We start from the raw sequence: 20,163 nt of genomic DNA, 5'->3' as shown, positions 1-20,163 counted from the left end.
ACGAAGGCATTTACTAGCAACCGATGGGAAAATATAGGCAGAGCTCACCCACAAGGCCGCAGCCCAAACAACGCACACTGATAAGCCCCTAGGCATGGGAAGAAGCCTGGTTAAATCTCCTTCATTGGGGCTGAAGTCTACCACTGCAGAATAGTATGGAAACCATGTCATCGTTAAAATGAGGCAACACAATGTTGTTTTTGTTATGTGTTTGACAGGACAAAAGTGTGTACCTAAAGTACAGTTGTGTTCGCGTTATGAGTGCAGAGACGGAGCTAATTCCTTGACGGAGGAGATTGCAGTTATTACAATTACGGCATTTAGCAGACGCTTTTATCCAAAGCGACTTACATCAGTTAATATACACATTGACACACCGACGGCAGAGTCAACCGTGCAAGGTGACAGCCAGCTCGTCAGGAGTAGCTAGGGTTAAGTGTCTTGCTCAGGGACACATCAACAATCAGCTAGGAGGAGCTGGGGATCGAACTAGCGACCTTTCGGTTACAAGGCAACTGCTCTACCTCCTGAGCTAAGCCGACCCCTATGCAGTGGCCAACTGCCAAAAAGACCATTAGAAGGTGACATGGGAATGGAGCCATCCGTAGACATCTATGGGTTAGCATTGGTCTGTCACTGGCTGGGTATCACAGAGCAATGACAAAAATCACTGGAATGTTAACACCGACAGCAGATTATCTTAATTACGTGAACTTCGGCTCATTTCAAGACGTTTACTAGCGTCATCCTGAGGGTTGACTTCCTCTGATAATTCTGTTAATTTATGCCACGCTTTGTCACCTCGCTGCTCTCCTGCACTTATGTCTGGGCCAGGAGACTTATGACCACAGCAGACGACGCCGTTTGCTTTTATGTTCCATACAGCAGCGTCCATATATCTTCTATATGGCTTTACCTTAACTCAAGGTGTGGTTTCAGGGTCACGTAAGGGAGCTGGACTACTTGCTCATTGGCTCATACATTCTGCTTCTGATTGTGCCACTTTACCTGTCGCACAAGTCCCTCGGTGAGAGATCCCATTGGCTCCTTCTTTGATCACACAGTCATTTGGCTTCTGCTCCATGTTCCTGAGATCCACAGTGTTCTGGAATTATTTCTCTTGCCAAAAAAGTGTGTGGGAGGAATTTGTGGGATTTACTACAGTACTCTAAGCGTTTTTATTACAATGAAAATGTGATCATTAAACACCGCTGGCTCGGGTGTCAAATCAAACCGGCAACCCTATTAGAGACGTCTCGCTAAAAGATAATCTAAGTGCGGATTTACGACTCCGGTCTCGCTAATGACGGCCCTTTAGTGAGCACCCGTCGAGATCGCAGCAATTTGTTTATGGAGCAGTTTGATTGGCACACCGACGAATGGAAAAGAAGGGAGAAAAGGTGGAATACTGAATTGGACCTCTCCCGATTTTCCCCTCCACAGCCTGTCTCCAGTGTTGTAAAGGTTTGGGGGTGAACTTTGAAGGGACCTTAATGTTCCTCATGGTACTTTAACCTCTCTGAGGCCTCCATTAGGGGTGTCAGTGGGGGCCTGGCTGAGCCCATTATGTTTAACGAGTGCTGTAAGGGCCACAGTGGGTCGCTGCTCTTCCCCTGCGCTGGCTTGTTGATCCCTGCTGCCCACGTTCAGGATGGAGAGACAGAACGGCGTCAGCCATGGAATGAACTTCGCAATCTGACGTGTTTGTTTGTGGCCCTCCTCAGCTGTAACCCAAGTGTGTGTGTGGAAAATGTACTGCCTTGAATTTCACTGCAACTCAAACATTACTTTTATTACAGATCAGATTGAGAAATGATTTTTTTGGGGTTGTGGGATTAAATAAAACTAACTTTGAACATCCAAAAACGACAAATTCCCCCCACAATTTTTTTCTTTTATTGCGGACTGAAACCCTCACCGAAGATGCAGAGCTAGGAGACAACCCCCCCCCCCCCCCCGCTCCTTGAACACCTTGACTAAGCAATTTTCTGGGGGAAAGACTGGTTATTGTTCCACGTCAACGCAACGCAAGGGGGTTTACGGACCGATTACATTCTTGCAGACCCTCCTTGCGTCCACCGGAAGGGCCTGACTCAGGCCTCCCAAAAATCGTAACCTTGCGTCGAGGCAACGCAGCAGCGAGGGCTGTGATTGTTCCGCTAACTACATCATTTCCGGCAATCCGCTTTTCCGGTTCTCACTTCCCTAAACACCGCCATTTTAATGTTTTTTTTTTAACGTTAAAATTTTTTAAACCCGACTAAGAACCAAAACAGGTTCACGACTGCGTCGAAGTGACTGCGTGATCATTGCGTTTCGTCAACATCTAACCATAACTTTACCATTGCCCCTGAACGTGACCATGGCGTAGGAGCGTGTGGTCCAGGAAGAGCACCTGGTGCTGTTTAACGTCCGTTTGAGACATTAGGTCCTTCACGTTGGGCATAATGGCCCCAGCGTCCCATCTGGAAACTGCTGTGAAAAATTGCACATCTTCAACCTTTCTTCTCCAGCACGCATTACATTTTTCAACGATGCACAAATCACTCACGAGCGCACGCACGCACGCACACTCAGACAACATGAGTGAGCAAGATGCGTTTGTGTTTGATTGATGGCGGCTATTTCTGTCTACGAATTCTGTCCTTGTGAAACTAAGTGTTTACTAAAAAGTCTGAAGCGATCCCATCCCACGTGCTCTTCTCTCTGTGATGGACTTGTTGCGTAGCGTGTGTGCGTGCGTCTTTGCGGGTGTGTGTATCTTGACGATGTGCCCTCATCTGCAGATAGCTTATTTAAAAGAAGAACCCCTTTTTTAATTATTCAGTAAATAATAAGATCAATTTATTTCAAGATATCACAAACTTGAACAGCAACTTCTTTACAAACAATAGTACCAGCACTTTGAGCGTCACTCAGCCATGCGTCATGGAGCCCATTTCTTAAAGGTATATTCTATACGGCAACTCTGGCTTCAGAATGACCAATACGCCAATGCAAGTCAATCATGTCTCTTCAACATTGTAAGTGCAATAACTTACTGCAGTGGAACAATATTACACAATATCAGGAATAGAAATACATGATTAATATAACAAATAAAAAAAACAAGAGAGTTTGAAAAGCAAATGTATCCAGCGCAACTTGTCAGAGTCAGAAATTCATTTTTCTGACTTCCATTTCTTGGCAATGTTGTAATACGTTTTTGGTTTAGCATTTAGAGGTCCATTATTTTACAAATTATAAGCAAAACAAATGTACAAAAAAAACAAATTAAAAAAGTCTAACTCACATTCACACAATATGCTAATACAAAAAAACGATTAATTGCTTTTTCTCAGTAGTATAAACATGGAGGAAGCTGCTGATTGGTGGAATGCTGGGGGGGAAAGGGGGGCTCTTACACATGACTACATGTAGTACTACAAATACAACTACAAATAGTTCTACATTCTGAACAGTTAACCTATCAAATCCCTGCTGTACAATTTAACTCATTCCTTTTGTTCGCATTGCTTTTTAGAAAAAAAGCCCACATTTTCTCATCCTCTTCACATCTGTCTTTATTTAGTAATGACTCAATATACCGTCCTGTAGAACGACTGCCCGTGTTTGTGGTTGTTAAAGACATGATTAGCTGAATAAATATTAGGGTTAGGTTTGCACAGTTCAAATCAGGTTACTAGTTACAAATATTATCAACACTGCGGAAAGGAATACATGTATGGCTTCATTGGGGTGTTTTTTATTCTGTTATCCAGAAATGTATTATGTCAGTTTGCTTTTAGCGAAACCAAGAAAAACTTGGCTGATGGCACTGTGATGGGTCCACCCATGTCGCCATGGTGACGGGAACGAAGAGGGGAGCCAGGAACCAACAGGGGATGCCACGGAATGTGAGGCCTCGGCGGCCTCCGGGATCGGCCCGGAGGCTAATGAAGCCCCCGGCCTCTATCCCCCAGCATGCCGAGCGGCTCTGGTGACAGCCGTCCTCCAGAGAGGGGCTAACACACAGAGACATCCCAGCAATCACTGGACAGGCTCACGGCATTCCTGCCTCTCCGCTCTCATGTCATCGCATTACCTAAACTTCCCAGAACGCTCCCGGAGCCTCCACCGACCCGGGGCCCGTGCCCCCCCCCCCCCCTCCTCCCCGCACAGTGACAGATTGCACGGACAGACGTCGTGCCTCCGGGGAATCTGGGAAATCATCCCTCCTGAAACCCCACACTGATTGGTCGTTACAACGTGTGGAAGGGAGGGGGGGTTGGCGTTGAGTCTACGCGGCCGGCAGCAGCACGCTGCGACGTGATGTACTCTCCTAGGTGATTGCGTGGCGCGGTGCGGCGTCTGAACACCGCGGTTTGACGCTAATTGGGAGAGTCTACTCCTGTTGGTTGCTGATTAGGGCGAGGCAGGGTAAGTTGGTGTTGAAGGCTGCTGCTGTGTGTTATGCGGGGCCTGCCGTCTGGCACCGGTGCGCAGACGGTGTTTCCTGTAACCCGAAGCCCCCCCCTCCCTAGTACCCAGGAGAAGGCAACCCTTGGAGGCAGCCCTGGGGGAGGAAATGACACGTTCGTTTGAAATTACTGCCAATCCAACGCCTGCGTCCTCCCTGACTAAATTGCCCCAGCCATGTCTGCCCTTCATCAGTTGCACTCTGTTTGCGTTCAGGCTTTCAACTTGGTTTTTTCTTGTCATGTCGTGAAGGTTTACATGCCTTACCTTTTACAGAGCATGAGGTGAAAGTAAGGGTTCTGTTTGGTTCCATTATTTGGTTTGTTCTTTTGGGCAGTGTGCAGCAGAAATCTAAACTCACACGTACCCTTGGTGCTGTGGAGTATCCCTGTTTTTGTTTTATATGTTTCTGGGTTGCATGTTTAGTGATTTATGATTTGGGTGAGTCACACAAAAATGTGCCTTGGAGGGAGGAGCCTTGGAAACATGTTTAAGAAAGGAAAAGAGGAAAATATATTATGGAAGGCGGCAAACAATAGGGTTATGAATGTGTCATATCTGTTAGATGTTAGCTGGTAAAATCACTTTGTTATTCCGCTCCAGGGAAGGCTTCTACGTGATATAATGGACGGTTGTCACCCCTGTGCATGCAGCCTTGCACATCTGAACCAGGTCATCTAATAGGCAAACGACTGCCATTGAAGGAGGAATCATTCATCATCCTCCATTTGAAAATTTAAAAACCTGAGAGTTTAAGGAATGAAGAATGTACACGATTCAATGAAAACCTTGATCAAAGTTCAAAGTAGCATCTCTATTTCTCTCTCTCTCGGCGCCTGCTGACTGTCATTGTCAGGCTGTTATCTGTGTTGCTATCGATGGCCTGTCCCTCCCTAGAGTAACCTCTGTTATCTCCACGGGCCCTCCTCCAGTTCCTTTGCCCTGCGTTATCATTAGTGCTGTCTGGCTGCGGCCCTCCTCCCCCTCGACGCTTCCCAAACTCCGCTCTGGAGAAGAAGGGGGGCCGTTCCTGTGGGAGACGGAGGAGGAGGGCGGGGAGAGGGGAGCGGGCTTGGCGTCGGGGGTCTGGAGTATCATGTGGCCCAAGAGATGGCCGCGCTGTGTTCTTTAGCCTTCATGCGCAGCGCCGCGATGCTGGAGGACTTGCGGTCGGGCTCGACGTTGAGGTCGTAGCCGTTGATGCCCCCGCCCATCACCGGGCCCCCGAACAGGCTGCTCATGTGCGTCTGTCCCATGTGACCGCCCCCCGGGCTGGGCACGCCCAGGAAGTCCGGGACACCTCCTGGGCCGTGGGGGTGAGGGGGCATGCAGGAGGCGACCGAGTCACAGGGGACCACGCAGCCCTGTACCGGGGACCCCCCGCTGCTGCTCCCGATCCATGACGGGTTCTGGATCTGTGGGAGAGGACCAGGCATCAGGGGGGCTGTGTGACCGGAGACAGGGTGGTGCAGGGGCTGAGGCGTGGTCGACGACCAGACCCAAGGTACTGGGTGTCGTTTCGCCCATGTGTACAATGAGCAACGCTTCCTCACCCCTTCCTGCTCATTAATTAGCTGTTTTCATTCAGAGTGGCTTTGGATACCAACTAAATGTCTCCTAAATTGCAAAATAACTAAACAGTATAGGGTCAGATCTTCATCTGGATTGAAACCCAGAGCGGATCTGAGAAGATCACTGAACACAATCCACCGACATCGACCGTTGCGTACCTGTGCGTAGTTCTCTGGTCGTGTGAGGAGGGGGAGCTCATAGGCGGTGGAGAAGTGTGTGCGGACCTGCTGCATCTGCCCGAAGCGCTCCCTCTTCCTCCACTTGGCGCGGCGGTTCTGGAACCACACCTTTAGAGAGAGAGAGAGAGAGAGAGAGAGAGAGAGAGAGAGAGAGAGAGAGAGAGAGAACAACACGCCCATCAGGAAAATATCCACAGTATGCCCTTCATTTTCTTCTTCTTTTACCAGCCTTTTTATGTTCATTTGTTTTCATTTAACACCCATGTAAACTACAACGGCCAATGTTGTTCAGAAGCAAAAATGGCACCGTATCAGTCCACTCGGCAGAAGGGAGAGAGAACGATGGAGAAACCATGGAAAACCAGAGGACGGAGCAGACTATAAATTCCCCCCCCCACCCCCGCACATGTCAAGGCCCAGGTTTAACAGCTTGACGTGTCTTTAAGATCTCCTGATGTGAAGACGCTGGGTCTTCCCCCCTTGGCTCTGCCCGTCTCTGCCCCTGCCTTTGAAAAAAAAGCCCACCACCTTGTCCTCCCCCTCGCTCTGCCAGCGCAGACGGATCCACATCTGGGCCCACCGTGGTCCATAAATCACCCCCAGAAAGGTGTTCTCTCTCTCGCATGTCAACACAGCTGATGAATGGAGGGGAGGATGACTCCTTCTGCACATTACATGAAAGAAAGAGTAAGCGACCGGCCAGATAGACTTTTATGTCATTTCTTTTTTCTTGGTACCCTAAAGAAGCAAAATATGTCAACATCTACACGCGTGCTTTCAGCGGTCAATGCTCAACGGTGCTCAATGATGAGTTTGAATGACGTTCTTTTGGATGAGTTTCGATAACTTTTTCATTTTTGTGGAATGAGGTGTGTTTGAAACTCAGTGAGCCCCATGGCTTGGACAATATGGAGGAGATGAGGAGAGAATGGAGTTGGCAAGAACTTATGGATATGCAGGACAGTTGGAAGACCACAAGAAAGTACACAATTGCACCCTGGTTTAGTGTCCTCTGTCAAAATACACATGAAAACAATTTGACCTGTACGCTACAGCGAGAGCTGAAGAAGATCCGTTCATAAGCATCAAACATCAATTCAGAGCAAAGAAGTTGCCTTATTTCAGTTGTTTTTCCATTCAGGTATCTGATTGCTTTCCAAAATGTTTTTTGGATTTTCAGATTTTGTCAAAAGATTAAACGTTGTGTAGATATCTCGTTAACAAATAAATTCTGTTTCCATTTAGCTTTCCTCCCTTTTCATTTGCTTACACAATCACAATCAGTTTTGACGTTTACATGTTTTCATGTTCTGATTACTTTTGTCACATCGGAGTTCACAGCATTAAAGTGAGACTGCATATTTCTTTGCGGTATTTATTTGCTGGCTGTCTGAATACTATCATCCCAAGGGAGAAGGAAGAGCCTTCTTCAAAGAAAGAGACAGAGAGAGAGGGTGGGTGAGCGAGGAAAGAGAGAGAGCTCAATCCGGCCTCATCACAGGGGTTTGAACTTGGATTGCGGGAAGATTCCCAGCCCAATCAGCCAGTGGTTTTTATAGAGTCCCTGACATGCAATTTCCCCTCACTCAACCTCTTGAAATCCCTCCCCTCATATGTCATTCTCTGTTACACAGTCCTAACGCACATAGATGCATGCCCCCACACACACACAAACGCCCACACAATGGAATGTTGAATAATAGAAAAGTTTTAACGTTCAAATTCCTACCTCAAATATGATGTCTTTGAGTTGTATGCACCGACATCACAGCCTATAGGGTTGCACTGCGGATTTAAGTCAGGATTTTGCGGTGGATTTTTAATCAAATCAGATAAGGGCAGCTAAGTACCAAGGAATGCATATAAACCCATCATTGTGAAGGGATGAAACTAGTTGTTGGCTTCCTTTTCACAGTAAACACCTTATATGGAAGTCCCAGGGACATTAGAGGACAGCCCACCCTTACAAAGATGTAAACCGATAGCTTGCTTGTCATTGAACCCCAATGTCAAGGTCACAGGCTTCTTGCCCTCAGAGTTATATGATGTGCTTTGAGGGGGTTTCAGAGCATATGTTATGTTCCACAGCCAGCCATCTTGAGGATCTGCTATTGATAAAGTTTCCCCACGTTGTTTATTAAGGCTTGTATCTGACCGTAACACTTTGTGCTAAAGCTTGTACATTGTGAAGCACACTTCCAAGAGATCTGCTCAAGATGCTTTCATGAAGATGTGGCATGTGAGAGATGACTGCAATAATTTGCAACCATTGATCAAATGATCACGGAATCCTGTTGAAAGAACCAGTGCCAGAAGTCTTCCGATCAAGGCGATCGAGATGACACAACAACCTTTTCCCCAGCAGACCTTTGAGGGCTGCTCTCTTCCAGCTCCCCTTCACTAGTATGCATTGCAAAGTTTGGCCATGTTTCTTAAAGTCCTACTTTAAGTCAAAGTAGGGCGTTGTATACATATTAATAAATATTTTGAGGTTTTGCATTAGTCCATTAAATAATCCATATGCTTATTCGCCGTCTCTTCATTATTATTATCCTCTTATTCTGTCCTCCATCCCAAGGCCTGCCTCCTTCCCCCCTCTCCTCCCACTGGAACCCTCCGTCTGCGTCTCTCTTCCTCCCCCAAAGTGGACCGGGGGAAGTGGGGATATTGGAGAGTGAGATGGGAGAATGTTCAAACCGGAGCTTGTTTTCATTTCATGTTTAATTTCCTGACGCCTAAGCCCTCGGCTTTCCGCCGCCAACCCTGTTGACCTTTCAGAGGCGTGCAGGCAAGCAGTGGCCCGACTGTCACACACACATATGAACGCACACACTCACGCACAGACACATGTAAATGCACACACACGCACACACACACGCATAAACACATAGCCTTGCACAGAAGACCTATATATGTAGTGCAATTATAAATGAAAACATTTTACTGTAGCACCAAATAAGTCTACATCTACCAAATGTTTTGCGTTCTTTTAAAAAAAACGTATGTTGTGTGTTCTACACCAACAACACCTGAGCACATGCCTGCAGTGTGTCTTGGTTCCACGGGTCTGTGTGTCATGTTTCTCAGAGGCTTTTGAATGGCGGTCAGGTCGAGACGCCAGCCAAATAGTTTAAAGACGAGATCATCTGCATGGGGGGGGGGGGGGGGGCTGTTGTTCCATGTGTCTCCTGCTCCCCCCACACCCGTAGAGCTTCAACGGCGACTCGCCGTATCTTCGCATTCGAAGGCATCATTCCAATGGACATAGATCACTATTAGTCATCATCAGCCACACTGTGTGCCAGTTTGATGTAGTGGTGGTGGTTTGGGATATACTATCCCTTTACTCGCTCTGACACAAAGAAAAGGGGCCAAACTTTAACCCCGGTCGCTGTCCTTGTTTGTCTTAGCCAGTAGACATCTGCAAGGAAGGTTTGCTCAGAGCTCTCTGGGCTTAAAGTGCTCACCGGTGATACAGTAATTGCCAGAGATGTTGACAGCAAAAGACAGCTTACAGTGCTATTAAAGAGCTTTATTTATGCTTCAGAGCAAGCAGGGGTCTGAGGTGGGGGAGGGAGCGAGGGAGGGGGGGGAGGGCAGAGCTCCAAACGGGGCTTTGAAGTCCAGCCGTCTCACCTCATCTCTGTCACACGAGGCAGCGCGATTGATAGACTGCCTGGCCGGTCACTCAGACGCACAGCCTGCTCCTCCATAAAGTTAGGGAAAAGGGAAGCACGATGAAGTTCAAGTTTGAGGCTGAGCGCAAATTGTACTGGATAAACGAGTTAGGATGGAAGCCAAAAGATTTGATTATAGAAAATTGTCTACTGCATAAAGACCGGCATCTTCAAATTGAGGATGAAAGTGGAGGACCTTGACAATTGTATTTCGCCTTGAAAAAACAGCACTGTACTCCATTACAATCGTCGCTCTTCACTGACATGAAAAGGATTCCATTTAGAATTTGTCAACCTTCCCAGTGCTGGATGGTACACAAGCAACCAGCCAACCCTGGGCTCTACCGTGACCGGTCTGGGGAGGAAATTGTAGGGTTTTGTCTTGATTGTGTAGAGCTATAAGGTATTGTTTTAAAAAGCATGGGTCAAACCTCACACCGACTAAAGTGAGCTGTGCTGTCCGCCTGTTGGACCTGTGGGTTAATTATATTCATCTGTGGGAATAGATAGCTCTGTGTGCAGGCACAACATGAATGCACTCGCTTCACTGTACCAACCAACGCCAGACCAGGTTCTCGGTCCCTGACTATGTCTCAGAGCGGGATTGTAAATTGAAACTGTCATCCCCAGTGTTTTCCTAGGTTACTTCCTCGCCAAAAAAGGTTTCATTACTTTTTTGGTGGAGCTATTGTTTTGCTATGTGTTCGTGTCAGTGTGTTTTTTCCGTCCACTGAGGCTGTTTGTTGAAGTAGACTTGAGAGGGGTTTTGGAAGAGAACACCGCTCGGAAACACTTGACCCTTGACATCCTTTAACAGAGTCTGTCACAGAGTCTGCAGCATGTAACAGTTAATAGTGTTTGGTATTGCTGCTCTGTCCCACCCGTCCCACTCCCGATGTGAAACTGGCATGCAGGAAGAGCGAGCGGGGAACAATGAGCCATGCTGTCTGCTGTTGCGGGGGGAAAAAAAAGCTCTTGTCAAGAGGCCAGCTCCTCGAGGCCTCTCTTCGTTCCCCAAGTGAATATTGACATGCAAACAAAACGAGAACTATAATGACTCAGCTCAGCCTCACCACTCCAATCCCCGTTGAGGAATATCACTTAAACCAGAGAAAACTAGAGACCAGCTCCAAAATCAAGGGTTACGGAGTTGCTGGATCCGGATGATGTCACATGCCATACCTTGTCCTTGACGCACAACTTGTACCCTTGCCACGCAAACCCCCCCGAAATAACAATTCCTGAGATGTTGTCGTTCCAATCCTGAGCTATGATTTTCCCATCTCGGCTACTCTTAAAAGAACCCGTCATGCACCGTGGGTTCAGCAACCAGGAGTAACCCCTTCTGTTCTCACCTGCACTCGGGCCTCTGTCAGGTCGGTCCGCAGGGCCAGCTGCTCCCGGGCGTACACATCCGGGTAGTGGGTCTTCTGGAACACCTTCTCCAGCTCTTCCAGCTGGTAGCTGGTGAAGGTGGTGCGGTTGCGCCGCTTCTTGCCCTTGTTGCTCTCGGGCTCGCTCTTGTCCAGGGGCCCGGAGAGGTCGGAGCCGGGCCGTTCCAGCTGCTGTGTCTTCATGCCGGTCTCCTTGAGGTTCAGGTAGCTGCCCTCCATCCCCGGGGCCTCTGCGTTGGGGGGGCACTCGGACTCGGTCAGCCCGCCGTTGTCCTTGGCTGTGAATGAATGGCGTCGTTAATTAAGCAATGTTTTGATATAGCGATGCATCGGAGTCAATGCACAAGGTCCGAGACAGTTTGGTGGCTAGTTTGGTTATTTTTATTTTATTATGTGTTTTTAGTCTGCGTACCAAAGGTTAATTTTTATAGTGAGTAATATGAAGGACGTTTGTATCTATTCCTAAATGAGGCCACTCGTTTCCCCGACAGTTTCTTAATTTACAACTCAAAGACATGTCTGCGTTTACTCCTGTGTACACTCCCCACGCTGAATGACGTTCACGCTCAGCTTACATCACCTCTCTAAGGTTTTATTTTGGGGCTTCAAAAAGCCCCGTCTCCATTGCGCCTGAGTCTAAAAGTACAAGAGGAAAGCAAGGGCCTGTTTCTGTTTGAAAGGTATGTCACTTCGCATTGGCGTGACCTGTGACACCGCCCCCTCCTACAAAGGCCCATTCCCGTCGCCAGCCCCGCCCCCCAGCTCCGCTCCCCCCCAATCACGCCATCTGAAACCCGAACCTCACAAATTCTGCTCCATCTTGAGCCATGTATGGCTGGCCTTGTGTATACCGGAGCCACCGCAGCACCACCGCACCACTGCGCTCTCCACCTTGTAAACAACGTCGTGTTTGTCACCTTCGATTTGGAGAGACGCAATCTTTTTCGGTGGGTGACAGACTTAGCTCTGTTGGCCCCGGTCTCGTTGTGTGCGAGCCTATTTTTTTTGTTTCCTTTTAGGAGATGAAGAAAGCCGGCCGATCCACTTCAATAAACAAACAGCCGTGTGAATAAATAAGCAGAAGGTTCTCTGGTTGTGAATGGGGCCAGGCTCACAACAGTGAGTTCTGTATTCTGATTCCTTTCCTGCCTCTGCTGCACATGCTCCTCCTGTCCCGGGCTCTGGGACGGGAACCTGCATGTCATGATAGTTCCTGACAAGGGAACCATTAAAAACTTGAACCTCCCATGAGCAAGGCATGTTCATGGACTCGGTCCATCGTTCGTTTCAAAGAACCAACACAACCTCATGTGTTGCTTTGGTACCCCCGGCCCACTGGAGTCCAGGACCTCTGTGTTCGTTATGTCTGAGCAGATAGAGATGACGTCTCATCTGGGGGGCTTTAACAGGCTTCATCTTGGATTGATGAAGTCGGGGGGGGGGGGGGGGGGGGGTGACTCTCTCTCCACTACTACGTCCAAGTTTGTTTTCATGAATTGCAAATGACTTTTCTGCGCCACATTGAGACGTCAATAACCATCGCTCTTCCCCTCACCCTTTGTTGCTCCTCAGACCTGTCCCCCCCCGAGACACTAATGGAACACTACAGCTCGCTCAGCTGGGGGTCATGACCCTTATATCGCTGTGGCCCACCTGTCAGACTCTCTCACAGTCTCTACCGAGGCAGATGTTCTGACATCATCCACCCCCTACACGCACACGCACACACATGCATGCATGCACGCACACGCACACACATGCATGCATGCACGCACAGGCACACACATGGATGCCTCATATTCTAACCCACAGTATATTTCTCTAAGCCCTGGGGCAATTTCAAGAGGCAGGTCCGGCCAACTTTGTGTTCCTGTTTGGCATCTGTGGAACAGAAAATCAATTATGCCACTGAGGAAGGCATCCAGCGTTGCTAGGGCAACGAGTTCATCTGGGAAAGGGAGACACATGTGGAGGTGGATGTCCAGTGTATTTCAGAATAATATTAATAATTGTAAGATCGAACCAACCACGCATTCAAGACTCCCGTGCAGATATTCATGAATAAATATCTTATAAAATTGTTATTCTGCATAGCGGCAAGCACCATCTTTCGTGCTCTGTTACACTCATGTTGGCTGAAATCCTTTGCCACAAATATCTTACTGCTGAGCATTCTGCATGTTCCTCACGAGAACACAGCCATCAAACACTATTTTATTTCATAGAGCCAAGATTCCGGTGCGTTGACTCTATGTTTTTGCCTTTCTTGGAATGTGTTTTGGATTTAGGATCTGCAGTCCTCCACGATGTATATATGACATATGAAGGCAGGATGTTATGTGCTGAACTTGCCTTTCCCTTAAGCAGTCCTGTGACATGCCTCAGACCTCTTCAGTTAGTAAAGATCAGAGATTTACTAGGGTCAGCAATTTAATCACTGCCCAAAACAGAGAGGAAACATCAAAGTGTAATTTAAATGGCCGTAAAGCAGCAGGACACCCTCTTGGTTTTTATGGAATGGGATAGGGAGGGTCAAGAGAAGGCAAATAAACAAAACACAATAAATTAGTTACCTGGAGAAGGGTTAATGACCAAACACTAAATTGGGATGGGAATGCTTTTAAACAGAGTGGTTTTAAAGCCTCTGTTAAAATAGCAAAAAAAAATCAGACTTCAGCTGGCCACGATAGCATTCCCGTTATCACCCCGTATACGACCGCATCAATAAAGCACGATACCACAAATGATTCCAGCGTCTAATCTGGGAGGAGCTACCCACCGTTGATTGGCAGCCATGCCGTCAGGTAAATTGTTTATAGGACGACATTCAGGTGAGGCTCGAGACAACGCTCATAAGAAATGCCACTTCCTTGTTGGAAGTGGTCGGGGAAGAAGCTCCCAGATGTTCCGTAGGGGAGATCAATGGCAGCCGCTCGCGCAGGAATGCAGGTTCCATGAGGAGGATGGAACCTTTCTGGTCAACCTCAGTTCCTGATAATTTGACGTATTCACGGCCTCACTACCGCCATTACATATATTTATTTAAATATATATATATGCTCAATTGTGTGTGCGTCTATTGCAATGTTAAATGTACAGAAATATCATTTGGATAATACTTTAGGCATTATAATTTGAAGTAGGTTGTCTGAGGTCAAGTAGTGTCATGTAATATAATTATAACAATCAGTAACCAATACAAGCATAATTACTATAGTAGATAATTCATGATTTCTGTGAAATTCCCTAACCCTAATTTCTGAATAATAAGCGATGACTAATTAAATGTGGCAATGATTGAACACATAAGGGTTGAATAAAATCCGGCCATTTAACAGATAATTACTGAAGATAAATAGACACTGTTAATTTTTTTCCCTTTGAACCTCACACACCAAAAAATGTATTTGTGTAGTTTCAAATCAAACTACACGAGAGTAAATAAAAAAGTGATGCAGTTATGTGTCAAGCTGGTTTAGCACCATTAGCTTTTAGGGAGACCTCTAACAAGAACTGTCTAAGCAATGTGTTCCATCTTTAACATGGCTCAACCTGCCTTTATTTCCAAAAATAGGTTGTAATGAATGTAAGATTTCAGCTTTTCAAAATTCGGAATCAATCAGTAATCAATCAGTCCTTTCATGGGACAGGAAATATGCATATCTGCGTATATTAGCGTGTGTATGCATGAAGAGACTCCACCAGAGCTAACAGAGCCTCTGATAGAGATTGGTGAGGGCAGATTAAGACTGAAGGCCAGCCGTAACACCAAAGGCTGGGAGTGAAACGCGCCACCTGGTTGAAATTTCCAAATCGTTTCTTTTTCTGGCGAGCATACGTTCTGGGGAGCGGGGTGGGAGACAGGAAGTAGAAGGCAAAGCTTGTTTTCTCTGTCTGTCTGTTTCGCTCTCGCTCTCTCTCTGTCTCTGTCTCTGTCTCTCGCTCTCTCTCTCTCTCTCTCTCTCTCTCTCTCTCTCTCTCTCTCTCTCTCTCTCTCTCTCTCTCTCTCTGTCTTTCTCTCTGTCTGTCTCTCTTTCCCTCTCAATGTTACTTTCTCACTCCCATTTGCTCTCGCTCTCTCAATGGCTCTCCTCTATTCTCCTTCTCAAACTTTCACTCAAACTTTGGGGACTGCCCATGACCAATCAGAGAGGCAACAGTTATTTGACAGAGGCAATCTCTTATAACTGTAAATGTCAGAGAACACAATTCATGTTTTTATTGAAATCTATGATTCAATTTATCAAGCATTGTAATATCTTGAAATATGTTGAATTTTGATTTTTATATAAATTCCATTTTTTTATGCCTGGTTGCCTAATATTAATGTCTGCTGCCAGAGAATTTACAACCTACACTGTGTTAGTAATCAGTAAAAAGACACACGCAAATCATGTGGCACAATTGTGACTTCGTTCAATACACTGCATAGTAACGTAGTCCTGTCACTGACACAACACATTAGATCAATGAACCCAAAATGATTTTCCCATTTGTATTCTTAGATGTTTACGCTGCCTTGTTTCAGGGCATAACTGTTTACAACTGTTGACAACTGTTGCCCAACTCTGCAGGCCATGTGAGCCATATTTTGGGATGTAGTGCGTGAGTATTGATAGTAGCACAGTAATCCCCAGGCCCAGAGCGAGACCCCAAGGCTTAACCACATGGTTCAGCGGGCTCTGAGGACACATCCCCATGTTGGATCGCTTTCCCTCTGCCCCAGTTGCTGCTCCAGATACAGACGGATGGTGTGCATGTGAATATATGCAGAGAGCGGGGAAGTTCATTCGAGGGAAACTCACAAAATCTACCAATATTTTTCGGTATTTCATGTGTCGACTTGAAAACATACGTATCTCAAAGTGGGCCCACATCCGTTTCCGAGGAAACGCTCTTCTCCATTTCTGGCTGTCTCAAATGATTACTCAGAGGCAATCACCATCGTTTGACTCTGATTATTTACACAAAGTATTGTTGAGACAGGGTTATGTAAACCAGCCCCACTTTGTCATCTCAGGGACTCTCCGTGACTTTGCAGGGCTTGTGTTTGGGGAATATGAATAATAACTGGGGCTATAAGGAGCCGGTGATGCACATCTGCCTCTGATTAATGTGGAGCGCTCTTGCGGTGCTGACCTGCATTCCTCCAAATGCCTCCATGCACACGATGTGTTCTCCAGGTTTAACTGCGTTCATAGGTGACAAAGTATACTGGGTTTACGCTTTGTAGGACGGCGTAAATCAACGACGTTCACATGATGTATTAGCAGCACAGCTGACACATTGAAGTTGTAGGGAAAGGCCTATACATGTTTGATATACTGTCTCTCTTAAATGGGGTTGAGTTATATATTATTTAGAAGCTGTTTGAGAAACAAACACCAGACACGTCTTGAAAGAAATCAACAAAATAATATATTTCGGAACAGTTCTTGCCATATGTGGCTACAATACAAAAGGATTTCAACAGAGTAGTAAATATAAATTCTTTACAGCATCATTTTATCAAATCTATCATATATAACTTGTGTTTATTATTGTAATATTTAATATTGGCCTTGAGGTTAGTATTTATAGTTTTGTTTTTGTTTATATTGCACCAATGACTCGATGAAAGTACTTCTATTTATAAAAGACAGACTGTGTAATGAAAGTGATTTTCAGTTTGACATCTGACCTCATTATACAGTATGACTGAGTCATAAACGTAAATAAATAAATAAATAAAATAACTACAAAATAAATAAATTCATAGTAATAAATATACCTACTACAGATCGTATATAATATACATCATGAAAAGGCCATAACGTTACAAACGCAATTCATAAAGTATCAGATAAAGTTGCATGTGTGCAACATGCTGTGTTTTGCGAGGATGAGAGTGAAGCATTATAGTTATGTCCCCCATTGAGGACCACACAAAACACAAGCCCTCTGACGCCTTAGGGTTTGGCCCCCAGCTTATCTTCCCAGACCCACGGGGCCTTCATCTGGTTGCAGCATTGGAAAATAATAACAGAGGGGAGCGCTCCTCGGTGGAGATGATGGTCTATTGGGTTTTTAGGATGGTGTTAAGACAAATTAGGCTGTCACTGCACTCGCCAAGTAAGTTTAGCTCAAAGGCCTACACAAGATATGTTTGATGCACCTCCACAAATTATGCATTAATGTCAAGTTGAATCATTAGAATAAATGTATATACCGTGTGTGTGTGTGTGTGTGTGTGTGTGTGTGTGTGTGTGTGTGTGTGTGTGTGCGTGTGTGTGCGCGTGTGCGTGTGCGTGTGCGTGTGTGTGTGTGTGTGTGTGTGTGTGTGTGTGTGTGTGTGTGTGTGTGTGTGTGTGTGTGTGTGTGTGTGTGTGTGTGTTGGGGTCTTTTTCAGACTAAACATGTGGAGCCAGATAAATGTATCGGGTTCCACCGCACACAATTACGACGATTGCATTCCGCTCCACGTTAGTCGCGCGATGTGCAAGTCGAGATTTATGCGTGTTTTGATGCCTGCTAATCAAAATCTTACATCTGATGATTGATTTCAATCATTTTTCCAACGCGGGGTGTGGTGCGTGTCAGAGACATAGGCCTGCATGCACTATATCATCATATTTAGTTTACGGTATCAAGACCTGTATCAAGACTAACCCAAACTATATCATCCATCTAATCTAATACGTCCAAGCATGATCCTGTCCATAACGAATAATTTGCATATCAATGAAGGCTTCATTTCGTTGTTAGGGTTAGCGTTTTATTGTTTTAAAATGTGAGACTATAGGCCTAGTATTTTCAGTTTTGTCTCCGTTTGAATTAATTTACATGTAGGCTATACGTTAATAAATTAAAATACATATTGGCCTAAACATATTCTGTTGTCCCTTGGGGGTTCTATAGTAGAACATCACATTTAAGTTTTCAAAAGTCAGAAGCCTACACACAAATCTTGAACGTGGATTAGTTTCCAGAAAAGGTTTTGGCCGACCGGGAGAATGTTCATCTAAGAATAGTTATCAATCAACCACTTAATTGTCAGCCAATCCCAGACACGTCCTGCGCCTCATCCATCATTTAATTGATGAAGAACAATCTATGAACTTGGTAGGGCTGGAAGAGGACTTCAAACCAAAAGCCATTAGACATTTTTTAAATAGGTCGATTATTGGCTATTTCAATTTCAAACTTTTCCGCACGGATATGCGGAATTAAAAATGCCTATGGATATCTATTTATTTAAAAAAATGCTTTAGTATTATACAATATAATTGAAGAGCAGCGTTTATTCAATTGAAAAATTGACCCAATAAAGAAATCCTATTTTACATAACTTTGCTGAAGCAGTTTAAAGCCGCAAACATTACAATGTTGCACGGCGCGCATGCAACCTATTATATAGTATCATTTGCAGAACGGTCTCCGCACTCCATCATCTAATTCTACTGCATATTAATCCATCGCACTCCCTTCTACGCATCTTTGTGTCATTCTACCCCTCCGATCCCCGCGGTTGCAGAACTCACCGTAGCAGGGTATGAGCGACCCGTTGTGTCCGCTCTCAAGCTTGTTGCTCTCGGGAGGAGTTTTGCACGCCGGCCGCTGCATAAAGTGGTGGTACTTGTTGAAGGTGTCCTCCTCGTTGCCATCCAAAGACTGGCACTCCTGCTGGTAAGGACTCCGGGACTTCTCCCCGTACGCCTGTCCCTTACCGGGCAGGAAAGTGGGGCTGTATTTGGTCTCGCTCGTCTGGAACGTCCTGAACGGGTTGGCCTGGTGATCCCTGCCCTGCGGAGCGGACGCACCATAATATGAATCCATCGATGTCATATCGCAGTACGAGACGCACGTATCTGCGTTCATACCTACAACAAAAAAAAAAAAAGTGAAAAAAGTGAAACGGAGAATCCAAACTTCTTCGTCTTCTTTAACCCCGTTACGCACGCGCCACAGGTACTCTCTCCGGACTGTTACGCACCGACCGACTCATGCGCGCACACACACTCCGCAGCGGCGCATCTGGGACTGGTTACGCAACGAATCAGATGTTTTCCAGAGGACCGTAGACTGAACAAATGCTCAAATCCCCCTTAAGGTTCGTTGGGGTAAAGGAGGAAAGCCGTGATGGAGTTGGTACCGCCTCGATCGCCCTTCTTTCAAACAGTGCTGCCTCGACCTTCTCGCTCCACAGACTGGATGCTGGCCTCTGCTAAGCCCGTCCGCCACTATTAAGCACTCAGTGGAGATGGGAGGTCAAGCTCAGGAGGAGGCAAGCTGTTTTTCCTTTTTTTTCTTTTCTTTTTTTTTTGGGGGGGGGGGGGGGGGTGGGGGGGTAAACACGCGGGAGGCACAACACATGACACTAATGCTATTAAAGGATGGCTATAAGTGCAGGCCCGACGCAGGCCCGTGCCAATACAGGTCCATCGCTTTGTGAGTTGAATGTTTTGTTGGGCCGCTCGGCGGATGGCCTAAGAGCCCCCCGCAGGGTCACTCCTGACATGGGACACACGTGCTGTTTGGTGCAGAGGATTAATTCGTTAAGCGCATGGAAGGCGCTTACTTCAGGTGTCACGTGTCATAAACCATATTGAAATATAGCAATACATGGCCTGATGATGACTTCAGTGCATTTTAAAAGTTTAGGCCTTCACAGGTCTGTATTTCTCCCCATTGCATACAAAGCTGCTTGTCCGATTCAATTCAGCGTCAGGGTCGGTAAATACTGAGGCTCGAGGCCAAATCAGAACTAACCCTAACCCTGAACTAATATAAATTATAAATATAAATATGATATTGCACTACGCTAAAATACGTATTTTGAATTGTCAACATGAATAAAGCCTGTAGGATGTCAATCGAATTATGTAGACCTCGGTTTACTGAAGG

At 46.1% G+C, this 20,163-nt stretch overlaps 1 protein-coding gene across 1 annotated transcript; it reads right to left on the bottom strand.

The window, feature by feature from the left end:
* Positions 1–5,552: 5,552 nt before the first annotated feature.
* alx4b (ALX homeobox 4b) lies at positions 5,553–19,137 on the bottom strand (the record flags this gene model as incomplete). The annotated part of the gene is given in 4 exon segments (XM_079743727.1): positions 5,553–5,873; positions 6,189–6,296; positions 6,298–6,317; positions 18,801–19,137. Coding segments are annotated over 4 exon segments (786 nt in total).
* Positions 19,138–20,163: the final 1,026 nt, after the last annotated feature.

Source organism: Pollachius pollachius, assembly GCF_949987615.1.
Source record: "Pollachius pollachius genome assembly, chromosome: 9".
In the NCBI taxonomy this organism is placed as follows: Eukaryota; Metazoa; Chordata; class Actinopteri; order Gadiformes; family Gadidae; genus Pollachius; species Pollachius pollachius.
The sequence above is the reverse complement of the archived record's forward strand: the minus strand, read 5'-3'. Positions and strand labels throughout refer to the sequence as shown.